At 40.4% G+C, this 14713-nt stretch overlaps 1 protein-coding gene across 2 annotated transcripts in view; it reads left to right on the top strand.

Annotated features, from left to right (window-relative positions):
- Window positions 1–14713, top strand: part of LOC126234428 (multiple inositol polyphosphate phosphatase 1) — a 298738-nt gene that overhangs the window by 215157 nt on the left and 68868 nt on the right. For both annotated transcript variants that reach the window (XM_049943121.1, XM_049943122.1), the window contains exon 4: window positions 10451–10629. In XM_049943121.1, coding sequence (XP_049799078.1) covers window positions 10451–10629 — 179 coding nt within the window. The remainder of the gene's footprint in view (window positions 1–10450; window positions 10630–14713) is intronic.

Here is a 14713-nt window from a genome sequence, read left to right as displayed (position 1 = left end):
ACCACCTTCTGCAACCCAGGTAGAAACAGGCGAAGCTGAGTTACTCCGATAGAACTGTGTTTGAACCATTCGACAGAAACGAAGCCTGCTCCTGCAAACGAGGTAGTATCAAAGACAGTACGGGAACTGAAGGAAGGACGTGGATTTTGCTATAGCATTGTGGTGCTTCTCCATACTATAAGCAGGTACTACAGATCCACATCCCTCAGGGTTCATTAACCTCTATCAACCCAACATTCTATCATCGTTGTTCTGGCCAATCCACCAGAGAAAAATTACGAACTATAGAAGCTCCACTAACTTCATCCAATAGAGAACTTGCTAAAATTTTTACTATATCTCTGTCCTCCCATATACCGAAAACAAATACCGCATGCGCACTAGCTTCGAGCACATGTGATGATCCTATTAAATATACAGGTATTGATGCATTGCAGAGACCACTTTTTTCATCACCTGTACTATAGGAGGATGATCGTATCCCACGGAATATACTGTAAATCGCAAGAGAAGCTCCCTGTGGCTCTGTCTCATTGCTTGTAACGTTATTTGTTTCTGCTGTAGCGTGCTTTGTACACTGCCGTACATTTTGTTTTTCTGCCACGACTTTGAGGTCTATGTCAGGTTCTAAACTGACATTTAGACATTCTGATCCACAGCCTCTCGCAGACAACTAGACGTCACACAGTACAAATCATATTGGTACTGTGGCTACCATAACACTCCACACACATTGGATGATTTTAAATAAAAGACAGTTACAATATAAGGAAACAGGAAGAGTTTGATTGCATTGTGGAGAGTTTCCAAAGTACAGTCTGAAGGTGATCCACGAGCTCTACATTTAAAATCATCGGTCATAGTGATGGAATAGCTGATCACTCTACGTTTAGACTGATTCATCATATTGCAGTCATGTTCGCGATCACTGTTTCGGTGCTATCCGTCCCAGAAGGTTATCCCTCCACCAAAACTCAAACAAGCGATGTCAGTCAATCATTATCTGCTAACCAACAGCGTGCTAGTGGACGGGTGGGAAGGAAAAGACACCATCAATGTATTCTAACAATTAGCGAACCACCCGCCACTCACCCTGCTGTGTGGGCACATCAGCTGTGTTGAGTACACTAGGAGGTGCCTTGGTAATAGAGCCCATGGGCGAAACAAGCGGCAACTGAGGTGTCCCACGCGACGCGGTAGATTCTCCGCCCCCACTACACCCCGAGGCAGCCAAAAGTGCAGTCAACTGTTCGTGAACTGTGGCCAGCTCTTCCTGCGTCCGCAAACAGCATGCACGCACCATTCTCATCCTAGCAAGACTAAATGAAGAAGTAAACCACAAAAGTAGACAGAATCCTAGATATATGACTTGCTACCTGCATGATATGTCACCAATGGACGCTGATGCCTCTGTGAGCTATGTAGCTGGCTTAAATGGAAACGCACAATAACTTTAATAAATTTGCTACCATCAAAAGACAGGAATAGATACACATTTAAATTGTCGTTCTGTAGATCTTAACCAGGCGAGAGCCCTGCTGACTGTCGTACTAAACGAACGGATGTTCGTCTTCAATGCAAAACAAATGAGCAACTACTGCGCTACAGACTGAATGAATTTACACTAACAAAAACGCGAGATTAAACCTCTGAAACAGAAAAAAAACATGCACGAAATTTAATAAATATACTGCGAGGAAAAGACAGAAAAGGGTAAACAATTTGTCACTTTGTCTGTATAAGGCGAGAGATGGAGCCACACTAACTGGTTCACTGAACAGGAGGCTGCCTTTCTTCAAAACAAAACAAATGAGCAACTAATGCGCTACAGAGTTCCAATCATTAAGAAAGCTTCGTTCCCCTAAACACCTACGATGCACTGCTGCTAGAAGATGGGCTCGTTCTTTCGCATACTCTATGTATTGTAAAATCAAAATGGTATCCCGTAAGGTGCAGTGGCCTTCCCTCTGTTGAGTGATTTCAGTTGCTTTTCCATCCCATGGCCACTTATTTTGATGTCTGTCATCTTGTTGTTTGTGCCACATTTAAAGGAGAAACAACAGTGCGATCTTCCTCTGTGAAACAGTTTTGGAAAAACATGTTTAGTATCTCGGTCTTTTATGTTTCTCCGTTTCCATGCCATTATGGTCATAGAGTGTCTGGATCGATGGCGTCGATCCGTTTACTGCTTTAACATAGGACAAAAACTTATAGGACTTCTCTCAAGTCTGTAGATAGAATTTAACTTTTTATTCTTTTAATGCCTCACGAATGGCCCTCCTTACTCCAGTTTTGGCTTCGTTTAGTTTTTGTTTATCTATCGAGCTTTGACTACGTTTAAATTTGCAAAACTTCGTTTGCTTTTGTAGCAGCTGTCTAACACTCTTGTCAAATCACAGCAGGTCTTTTCCATCCTCCATATGTTTGTTCGGCACATACTTGTCTAAAGCAAATTGTGCAATGCTCTTGAACTTTTTCCATTGATGCTCAACATTGTCAGTGCTGGAGGTGAAATTTTCATGTAGAGCTATCAGGTAGTCCGAAATCTGTTTCTTGTCACTCTTATAAAACAGAAAAATCTTACTCCCTTCCCCCTTTCTTTGTACTCATATTTACACTGATGTGACAAGATTCGTGCAATATCTCCTAATATCATGTCGGACCTCCTTTTGCCCAGCGCAGTGCAGCAGTTCGATGCGGCAGGGACTCAACAAGTCATTGGAAGTCCTCCGCAGAAATATTCAGCTATGCTGCCTCTACAGCCGTCCATAATTGCGAAAGTGTTGCCAGTGGAGGATTTGGTGCACAAACTGACCTCTCGATCATGTCCCATAAATGTTTGATGGGGTTCATGTCAGGCGATATGGGTGGCCATGTCGTTCACTTGAATTGTCCAGAATGTTCTTCAAACCAATCGTGAACAATTATGACCCAGTGACGTGTTTGCAAACATGAAATCCGTGAATGGCTGCAAATAGTCTCCAAATAACCGAATATAACCGTTTCTAGTCAATGATCGGTTCAGCTGGACCAGAGGACCCAGTCCATTCCATGTAAACACAACCTATACCATCAAATAGCCGCCACCAGCCTGCACAGTGCTTTGTTGAATGTTGTGGTCTGTTCCTTCCACACTTTAACCGTACCATTTCCTCTTATCAATTGAAATCGGGACTCATCTGACCAGGACATGGTTTTCCAGTCGTATAGGGCCCAGCCGATATCATCACAAGTCCAGAAGAGGCACGCTAGGTGATGTCGTGTGTTTAACAAAGGCATTAGCATTGTTCGTCTGCTGTCATTGCCCATTATCGCCAAATTTCGCGTCACCATCCTTACGGGTATGTTCGTCATACATCACACTTTGATTTTTGCAGTTATTTCACACAGTGCTGCTTGTCTGTTAGCACTGACATCTGTGCGCAAACGCCGCTGCTCTCGGTCGTCAAGTGAAGGCCATCGGCCACTGTGTTCTCTGTGGTGAGACATAAATCCCGAACTTTTATATTCTCAGCACACTTGTGACACTGCAGATCTCAGAATACTGAATTCCTCAACGGTTTCCAAAATTGAATGTCCCATGCAGCTATCTCCAACTACCATTCCACATTCAATATCTGTTAACTCCCATCATGTGGCCATAATCACGTCGGACCCTTCTCACATAAATCATCTGAATGGAAATGACAGCTCCGCCAATGCACTGCCCTTCTACACTGAAGCGCCAAAGAAACTGATGTAGGTATGCGTATTCAAATACAGAGGTACGTAAACAGTCAGTATACGTTTCTGGGATCGGCAATGCCTATATGAGACAACCAATGTCTGGCACTGTTGTTAGATCCGTTACTGCTGATACAATGGCAGGTTATCAAGATTTAAGTGAGTTTTAATGTGGTGTTACAATCGGCGCATGAGCGATGGGACACAGTATTTCCGAGGTAGTGATGAAGTGGAGATTTTCCCGTACCACCAGTTCACAAGTTTACCATGAATATCAGGAATCGAGTAAAACATCATATGTCCCACACCAGTGCGGCTGGAAAAAGATCCTGGAGGAACAGGACAGTTGACAACTGAAGAGAATTGTTCAACATGACAGAAGTGCAATCCTTCCGCAAACTGCTCCAGATTTCAATGTTGGCCATCAACAAGTGTCGCGTGAGAAACATTCAATGAAACATCATAATTTCATATTCTGTTCACAAAAATGGTCGGAAATAAGCTGATCATATTTTTTTGTCACACTTTGAGGCGTGCTTCAACTAGTGTCCATTTAGTATTTGCAGCACCTAACAACTTAAGCTTTATGTCATTGGTTGGTTGGTTGATTTGGGGGAGGAGACCAAACAGAGAGGTCATTGGTCCCATCAGATTAGGGAAGGATGGGGAAGGAAATCAGCTGTGCTCTTTCAAAGAAACCATTCTGGCATTTGCTTGAAATGATTTTGGGATAACCACGGAAAACCTAAATCAGGATAGCCAGACACGAGTTTGAACTGTCATCCTCCTGAATGCGAGTCCAGTGTGCTAACCACTATGCCATCTCATTCGGTTTTATGTCATTGAAGCAATGGCAAAGAATAACCACCATCATCTGCAATATCACCTTATTTTGTTCTATAGGCTCCTAAATTTCTAACAAAAATAGGCAGATGGGAGTGTTTCCTGTCTTAACATTAAACATAAACACTATGTGAGGGTGGGGAAATGAAAGTGTCTGGAGAACAGAGTTTCAGGTGGATTATTCATCCGAATGATCAACACGATATGACGGTCTCTTGCAACAGGTGTCAGGTTGATTTGGTAGGACTCTGAAGCATTTTCTGGTGAACTGCAGCTACATTTTCTTGTGTGCGAGAATGTTTCGGAATGTTTTTTCACACTGTCTTCACAGCTTCATTGTCGCATATCTTTTCACAATGAACACCTGCCTCCACTGTAAATACTATTGTCCCCTTTGCACTGCTCCACTCACTATGCTCTGAACTGGAGTGGATCTCTTGACAGGTGTACATGTGGTGTGCATGTCTCGGGGTATAGTTATACGCATACATTCACATCCAATTGTATCCATTCATCTGGGCCACTTTTATTTGCCCCACCCTGCATATCAGCATTCCATAAGATTCTGTTTTTAACTGATTTTGTAAAGTATGGCAATTTTGATGTCAGTCTTCCTTAGGAAGTGATTTCCATAATTTTTAATAACATAACTGACTATAAGGTAATTTACAATATTGATTCCAACACTAACTGTAGCACAGCCATTTTATTTAAAGACACTTTCGTGCCCAAAAAAATTCAAGATTACTGAGTGTTATATGGGATGGAAAGGGGGGGGGAGGGGGTGCAGTTTATTAACATTTATTCACCCTCTGGTAATGACAAAAGTTGAGCAAGGTCTGCTTTTTTCAACCACAAACTCTGCCCCTTCTTTGCCAGGATCCACCACACAGATATTGGTGGCAATTTTAATTGTGTCACAGTTGCAGTGGATCAACACCCTATGCCTATGAAATGTCCAGAAATCGTAGACCTCATAGCTACCAAAGAATTATGGGAGTCATTTTTATCCGATCTCTATGCAGTTCACTCATATACATAATAGTAGTGCCAGCAGAATAGATCGAATTTATGTCTCTAAACATCTTACTGACAGTCTACAAGGGGTCAAAGTACTCACAGTGGCATTTAGTGATTGCTGTGGCTTGGAATGCGCCATCCACCTGCAGGGTGTTAGTCAGGTGACTGCCTCCTATTATTGGTAGCTCAGTACGCATCATCTTGCTGCAGCTGGTTTCCGTTTGCAAGTGCAATCCATGTGGAAGCTCAAGTCTTAAATGGTGGACAGATCTCACAAAGCCACAACTGAGAAATACTACAATCACAAGGAATCCTTTGAAAACAATGCACGCTAGATTTTTATCAGCAATGACTAAAAGATGCACTCAATACTCCTGAAAGGAACAATGGAAACCTTTGCCAGCATCTAAATAAAATTAAGAACAATTTCCTTGATTTCCACAATGAAAAGGCAGAAGGTATTTTGGTTTGGAGCCATCCTCTGTACGACTTGGATGGCAAGGAACATACAGCTTACCACCAGTTGGGCAAAAACCGACTGGCGCAAAGGAAGCATGTTCTCTGAGAGGACACAGAATGTCATGTACATCGCAGATGACTGTAACACCTTATTCTGCAATATTTAGCCAAAACTGCCACACACCTTGCTTGATGAACTAGTGGGTACCATATATGATTCTGTCAACACAGGGGACAGAATCTGTGTTGAAGACATGTTCAAAAGGGAAGTCTCCAGGACCTGGTAGACCCCCAATAGTTCTATCAGGTTTTATGGAAAGTCATTGGGGACAAATTCATAGAAATTGATGGTATTGCAGTTCCGTTCAAATTTCTTGATGGGAGAATCATGCTCATCCTTAAGATGCAGGTAACATGCCATATCCAAGACTATTTATTATGTGTGATAGATAACATGGCATTCAGCCCTCAGTCCCCTGACATTATTCAAGACTTTCTTACAGGAGCCAGGCCAGTGGTGATGATCAGTGGTTGGGAAACAAAACCATTCCAATAATTCGGTCTGTTTGATAGGTCTGTGTTTTGTATGTCATTACGGTAGACCCATGCTGAAGGTTATAGTCCACACTGTTAATGCTATACGGATACACAATGCTACAATCAAGTGTGTAGCCTATGCTACTGACAATGATACTGTGTTCTGTGAGAATGTAAGATCCTTGGACTCGGACACCTGCAACAAATGAAGACAGGAAATTTGATGAAAGACCTTGTTACTATAAGGTCTCTGCAGAAGTCAGCCCTCTCAGCAGCTTAATCTCGACCAAAAAGTGACCCTAATAAACACCTTCATTCTCTCCAAGGCCTGGTATATTGCACAATTGCTAAGTGTGCCAAAACACACGAGTAGATCAGTCTCATAAATAACTTATTGGTTGCTGTGGAGGCACAAAATAGGAATAGCCACCTGCATATTGGAGAAGTGACTCAGTGGTCACAGACTTAAAGTTCTTAAACGTAAGTGCACAGCTCTGGTGGTGCATCACACAGCCTCCATACAGCCCAGCAGCCCAAATAGATTGACAGCAACACTATTGGGCACATACCGGCCAATCTCCAAGCAAGTCCCTGTAACAGTAGCTGACATTCCATATCAGCTGTTGTTTGTTAAAGAGTATTTCCTCAACAGAAGCTATGTCCTACAAACAGCTATGGATTGACACACCATGGCTCAAGGCTCTATGCTGACCTGCTATGATGACCTCCAGTACACTAGTTGCTATCCCAACTATCCACAGTGAATTGGAAAAATGACAACAGATGCTTCTGCATTGTAGTATAAATTGGTGAATAACATGTTCCCAATTAAGCAGCATCTTGCTGGCATTAACCTGCTCATTTCAGCCAAGTGTGAAAAATGTAATTCCCCTGACACTCAGGAACATCATTTCCAGTGTAACAATGTCCCAGTAGCATGAGAACTCTGTGGAAAAATGGTTGCATTCATCAATAGGTCCACTCCTGCAAGCATGACTTGTCAAACTGTCACTGTGCTGGATTTCAAATCATTTCCAAACGTGAACCACAATGCTACAGTGCCACTGATAGGCCACACAGTTAGTGCCATTATAGATCAGCAGGTCAATGACCCTATCACATATTTGTTGTACTTATGGACACAGTATCTCAAAATAAAAATAGCCAGTAACTATCGAAAACTATTTGAAAATTTTATGCCTGCTGCTTTAGAGCATGGATACAAGAGGGCAAATTGTGAAAGTTCTAGTTTTTCCTTTTCTTGCTTGATGAAACTTCTCAGTTAAGAATTGTAATAAGAACAAATCTCTTTAATCATCATAAGGAATCTACCCCTGAATTGATTAATTAATTATTTAGTATATATTTTTTAATGTGGTTCATATCTCCTAGGAGAAATTTTTTTATTCACAAAGAAGGAAAATTGGGGATTGTACAGAATCCTTCTAACCTTAAAGGCAATTAATTAGGGAATCAAGTAGTGGGATCTATGTAACAATGTAGCAGTTACTATGTGTTTAGTGGAAGAATACCTGTCCATTATATCCTTCACCTCTTCTTTCAATGAGAACCGCATACTTACTGTGAAAATTTCTGTCTGAGTGGAAGCTAAACCTATGAGGATTCCTTCAATGCAGTATTTATAGAAGTAGCTATTGAACTCAAGTTGTGGTGTAGCTTCATAACCATTACATTCAGACCTCCTGACACTATCTGTGCTAATCATTGCTCTTGATCAAATGTTATTCCCATCCTAACCCCCTTTCTTTCCCCACCTTTCTACCTCAACAGATTCGTAACTCCCCATAGTTCTCACAGCAGACACATACAGAGTGAGTCAGGAGGAAAGGTGCAGGCTTTAAGGGGTGATAGTACTTGTGATACTGAACAAAAAACTTCATATGGGCATATGCCCTATTTCAAATGGTTTCCGAGATAGAACGCATTTAATATCACTTTTGTACATTTTTCCTGAATAACTCAAAAACCACACCCTCCAGCAAAAATGTGCCGCATTGCAAAATCAAACTACATTAAAATTTCTATGAAAAAAGTGCTAGTCATTTTTGCTCTGGAACTAACAGTTTATGCAAAGAGAACGTGAGAATATTGAAAAGCTCACAAAGCATACATGTGCTGCGTCTTATGTAGTTTTTGTAGGCCAATTTGAGGTAGTTTCCCAACTTAATAGACAGCAAGTGTCCCGTATCAAACTGTTCATCTCAACTTGCTCCACACTACAGAGGACATTGTAAGCAGTGGCAATCTTTGATAGCACAGAAAATAAATAACAATGAATATTAAATGTGTTCTATCTTGGAAACCATTCGGAATAGGGCATAAGTCCATATGAAGTTTTTTATTCAACGCATGTAACTTTCCTCCTGACTCACACTGTATAGAGATCCATAGACCCTCATCCACACTATTTTCTTAGCGGTCTTCCCCTGTCCTGCAGCTCCACTCCCCAACAATTCTCCTGAGTGCCATCGTGCATGATAGGATAATCAAGTCCCGAATAAGCATTCTTAGGTCCCTCCCCAAAACTGTTTATTTTAAACTTTGTTTTTTTTTTTTGGATTAAGCCAGAAAAAACATATTGTAAAAAATCAAGCAAAACATGTTTTAACAAACTTCTTTAATGTTCACTATTTACATAAATTTTATGCTTTACAAAATTATACTTTCTTTCTAACTTTCTTAGACGTGAATTCTTCTGTAATCCCAGTATAATCTAATAAGTGGGATAGCTCTGACTCTATTATGATCAGAGCCAGTCCAACAAGTCATTCTTGCCCCTCTGTAGTTCTCAAACAATTTGTTATTAACTCTTGTCAGAAATCTGAATAACCACTCTGCTTGGGCAACAGTAACAGGCAAAGTGCACAAAATCTGTAAGGCTATCATTATATTTGGAAATAGCATGGTTCATTAAAATTGCACTTACGAATAGCATTGAGAAGGTGCAGAGAGGGAAATGGCTCAGACTCAAAATAAGATGCATGTATATTTCTTAGCTGCAAAGTGGTTTGTGGTAGTGGGCCAGAGTACTTTTACCCCATTTCCCCCACCTTCTCCCTGACCATCCACAGCACCAGCCCTGGCCTCATGAACATATGTTAGCAATCTCTCAGGTTTCTTCAGCATGATGGGTGTGCTTCCAGTTGTTCAGCCAAGTTATTATTTCCATGTTATGCAAAACACTTACACAATTGACCAGTCATCTTCTTCAGGTGCTGCAAGTTATGCTTGTATATGTACTCGCTGCCTGGTCTCCAACCAGTTGTGCACTTACAGCATCTGAAGACTAGGTTGATAATCAAAATAATGTGTATAAAATGGAAATAATAACATCACTGGACCTGTGGAAGCAATCCATTAACTGTGTCAGTACCTGGGCTAATGTTTGCTGGTCCTGTATTCATACCTCTTTCCCCATTGTCCTTCCATCTTGCTAGCACTTTACTACCACTTCCCATTGGCTTTTCCATATTTTAACTTATGTAAGATAACAACTGTGCCAGTGAGGTCACAGTTATGAGAGAGTCTCTCTCTCCCTTTCCTCTTCGTTGTGTGTGTGTGTGTGTGTGTGTGTGTGTGTGTGTGTGTGTGTGTGTGTGGGTGGGTGGGTGGGTGGATGGGTGGGTGGGCGGGTGGGTCGGTTTGGAATCACATATTATTTTATATAGATTTTGGTAGGAGCCTGTAATATAAATAAGATTAGCTGTAAGTGCATACAATGTTAACAGTTCTATTTTTTATACAAAAAGGAAATTTATCAGTTAGCACTAATCATTTTATAGAAAACTAGATACATGTAAATAAGCTAGTGATTGGAATGCATGCGTTTTAAACATTTATCTTGCAGAAGGTGACCTCTGTGACAAGGATCTAGATAATCTCCGAAACTGGACACTTAAATTCACTGCTGACATGGGAGATGTTCTTACAAAGCAAGGAGAGGATGATATGAGACTGATGGCACAACGTTTCAAAAACCGTTATCCATCCCTTTTTAGTGAAGGCTACAGGCAAGATTTATATGAGGTAAGTAATTGGGACACTAGTATTCCAGTGCTTAAACAAGACACTTTTTTTTCATAATAGTAATGAGCAACATAAATGAAAGTGAAAAAGCAGAAAATCAGAAGTCTTAATATTTTCTCCAGAGACAGGCCATAGAAATGATTGTGTTAAAAAAAAAAGCATGCAAATAGCATGTATTATTTTATTTTACTGTAATTAACTAAAATTAAATAATAAATATCAATACTGCTTGTCATTGCTCAAAGAAGAGACATTTAACATAAACGCATTGTGTTTCTAAGTATTCCTTTTTGTAAACTTCAATAGACTTCATGTCTGTGTGTAATGTTATAAAACAGAATCAGTTTTTCTATGAGAGAGAGAAAGGGGGGGGGGGGGGCTGTTTAACTGAAACCAATTTTGTTTGTGTAATAGTTTTCCCATTGCATTAGTATCTTCATATGTAGTATGATAATTATGAAATATTACTAAGTATTCATTTATTTACTTAGTGCTATAAATCCAGAACTACACAATGCAGAAGAGACATTGGATCAGTCTTGAAAAACTACACACAAGTTTTTAACACATTCCACAGATCAGAATGCAGAATATTAGGTTCCTTAATTAGATAGGTAGGTTAGAAAATTTAAAGTTAGATATAGTGGGAGCTAGTGAAATTGAGTGGCAAGATGAAAAGGACTTCAGGTCAGGTTAGTAAGGAGCTACAAATACCAAATCAAGTAGGAGGAAGTCTAATAATAAATAAGAAACTAAGAATGTGGGTATGCTTCTATGGATAGCAGTGTTAGCTGAGGCTCATTTTCATTGGTGGGCCCAGATAAAAAGTCAAACTTTATAACAGAAATGTTCTGAAGTGTTACTCGTATAACCTTAATTTATGTTATACTGCTTAAAAAAACACACAGTTCGGCTGGCTGCTGTTCCTCAATCCATATTTTTATGATGGATTTATGAATATTGTATTTGGTTTCCCTGTGCCTAACAGCTTGATTTATAATTTCTCTTCCATAATTAATAAATTAAACAGCATATTTAGATAACAGTCTACTTTATTCATTTTAAAATCACTGTAAGAATATATGAGCTTCAACACAGCTCCAGACTATGGAACACTACTGACAAGGGAACCTCCCCATTGCACCCCCCTCAGATTTAGTTATAAGTTGGCACAGTGGATAGGCCTTGAAAAACTGAACACAGATCAATCGAGAAAACAAGAAGAAGTTGTGTGGAACTATGAAAAAAATAAGCAAAATATATAAACTGAGTAGTCCATGCGCAAGATAGGCAACATCAAGGATAGTGTGAACTTGAGAGCGCCGTGGTCCTGTGGTTAGCGTGAGCAGCTGCGGAAAGTGAGTTCCTTGGTTCAAGTCTTCCCTCGAGTAAAAAGTTTACGTTCTTTATTTTCGCAAAGTTATGATCTGTCCGTCTGTTCATTGACGTCTCTGTTCACTGTGTTTATTGTCTGTGTTTTGCGACCGCACCGCAAAACCCTACCATTAGTAGACGAAAGGACGTGCCTCTCCAATGGGAACCAAAAACATTTGATCGAAAGGCCATAGGTCAACCGATTCCTCCACAGGAAAACGCGTCTGATATATTCTATATGACACTGGTGACGGCATGTGCGTCACATGACAGGAATATGTTGTCCACCCACACTTGTACACTTGGCGAATGGGTAAAATGATTCTACTACCTTGCCCGATTTAGGTTTTCTTGTGGATGTGATAATCACTCCCAAAAAACTGATGAAAACATTAGTGTTTGTCACATAAACTGAAAATAAAAAATTAAAATTTTTCACTCGAGGGAAGACTTGAACCAAGGATCTCTCATTCTACAGCTGCTCACGCTAACCACAGGACCACGGCGCGCCTGAGCTAACGCCCTCCTTGACGTTACCTATGTTACCCATGGACTACTCAGTTTGTATATTTTGCTTATTTTTTTCATAGTTCCACACAACTTCTTCCTGTTTTCTCGATTGATCTGTGTTCAGTTTTTCAAGGCCTATCCACTGTGCCAACTAAATCTGAGGGGGGTGCGATGGGGAGGTTCCCTTGTGAGAGATGGTCCTGCTAGAGTGTGTGTGTGTGTGTGTGTGTGTGTGTGTATGTGTGTGTGTGTGTGTGTGTGTCTGTCTGTGACTCAGAATCTCCATTATATGATTAGATAAACATGTAATAATTAGATAACAAAGAAATAACAAATTAGCTACTGCAAAGGTCTGTGTTTACTGAACTGATCTTGTCTTTTACATTACATTACATTAGGTGCTCAAAATGATTTCCTTGTGCTTCAATGCATTTTTTTGTCACCCTAACATGTTAATTATACAGGGTGGTCCGTTTATAGTGATTGGGCCAAATATCTCACGAAATAATCATCAAACAAAAAAACTACAAAGAACGAAACTCGTCTAGCTTGAAGGGGGAAACCAGGTGGCGCTATGGCTGGCCCGCTAGATGGCACCGCCATAGGTCAAACGGATATCAACCATGTTTCTTTAAATAGGAACCCCCATATTTTATTACATATTTGTGTAGTACGTAAAGAAATGTGAATATTTAGTTGGACCACTTTTTTCGCTTTGTGATAGATGGCGCTGTAATAGTCACAAACGTGTAAGTACATGGTATCATGTAACATTCCACCAGTGCGGACGGTATTTGCTTCGTGCTACATTACCTGTGTTAAAATGGATCATTTACCAATTGCAGAAAAGGTCAATACCGTGTTGATGTATGGCTACTGTGATCAAAATGCCCAACAGGAGTGTGTTACGTATGCTGATCGGTATCCTGGATGACGTCATCCAAGTGTCCTGACTGTTCACTGGATAGTTATGTTATTTAAGGAAACGGGAAGCGTTCAACCACATGTGAAATGTCAACCACAACCTGCAACAAATGATGATGCCCAAGTAGGTGTTTTAGCTTCTGTTGTGTCTAATCTGCACATCAGTAGCAGACAAATTGCACGAGAATTGGGAATCTCAAAAACATCGGTGTTCAGAATGCTAAATCAACATCGATTGCACCCATACCATATTTCTATGCACCAGGAATTGCATGGTGATGACTTTGAATGTTGTGTACAGTTCTGCCACTGAGCACAAGATAAATTATGGGACGATGACAGATTTTTTGTACACGTTCTATTTAGTGATGAAGCATCATCCACCAACAGTGATAACGTAAACCGGCGTAATATGCACTATTAGGCAACGGAAAATCCACGATGGCTGCGACAAGTGGAACATCAGTGACCTTGGCGGGTTAATGTATGGTGCGGCATTATGGGAGAAAGGATAATTGGCCCCCATTTTATAGATGGCAATCTAAATGGTGCAGTGTATGCTGATTTCCTACATAATTTTCTACCGATGTTACTACAAGATGTTTCACTGCATGACAGAATGGCGATGTACTTCCAACACAATGGGTGTCTGGAACATAGCTCGCGTGCGGCTGAAGCGGTATTGAATAGCATATTTCATGACAGGTGGATTGGTCGTTGAAGCACCATATCATGGCCCACACATTCACCGGATCTGACGTCCCCGGATTTCTTTCTGTGGGGAAAGTTGAAGGATATTTGCTATTGTGATCCACCGACAACACCTGACAACATGCGTCAGCGCACTGCCAATGCATGTGTGAACATTATGGAAGGTGAACTACTCGCTGCTGAGAGGAATGTCGTTACACGTATTGCCAAATGCATTGAGGTTGATGGACATCATTTTGAGCATTTATTGCATTAATGTGGTATTTACAGGTAATCACGCTGTAACAGCATGCGTTCTCAGAAATGATAAGTTCACAATGGTACATGTATCACACTGGAACAACCAAAATAAAATGTTCAAACATACCTATGTTCTGTATTTTAATTTAAAAAACCTACCTGTTACCAACTGTTCATCTAAAATTGTGAGCCATATTTTTGTGACTTTTACAGCGCGGTCTATCACAAAGCGAAAAAAGTGGTCCAACTAAAACATTCATATTTATTTACATACTACATGAATATATAATAAAAAATGAGGGTTATTATTTAAGAATACAAAGTT

This window comes from Schistocerca nitens, chromosome 2, assembly GCF_023898315.1.
Source record: "Schistocerca nitens isolate TAMUIC-IGC-003100 chromosome 2, iqSchNite1.1, whole genome shotgun sequence".
Classification (NCBI taxonomy): domain Eukaryota; kingdom Metazoa; phylum Arthropoda; class Insecta; order Orthoptera; family Acrididae; genus Schistocerca; species Schistocerca nitens.
This window is presented reverse-complemented; position numbering and strand designations above follow the sequence as displayed.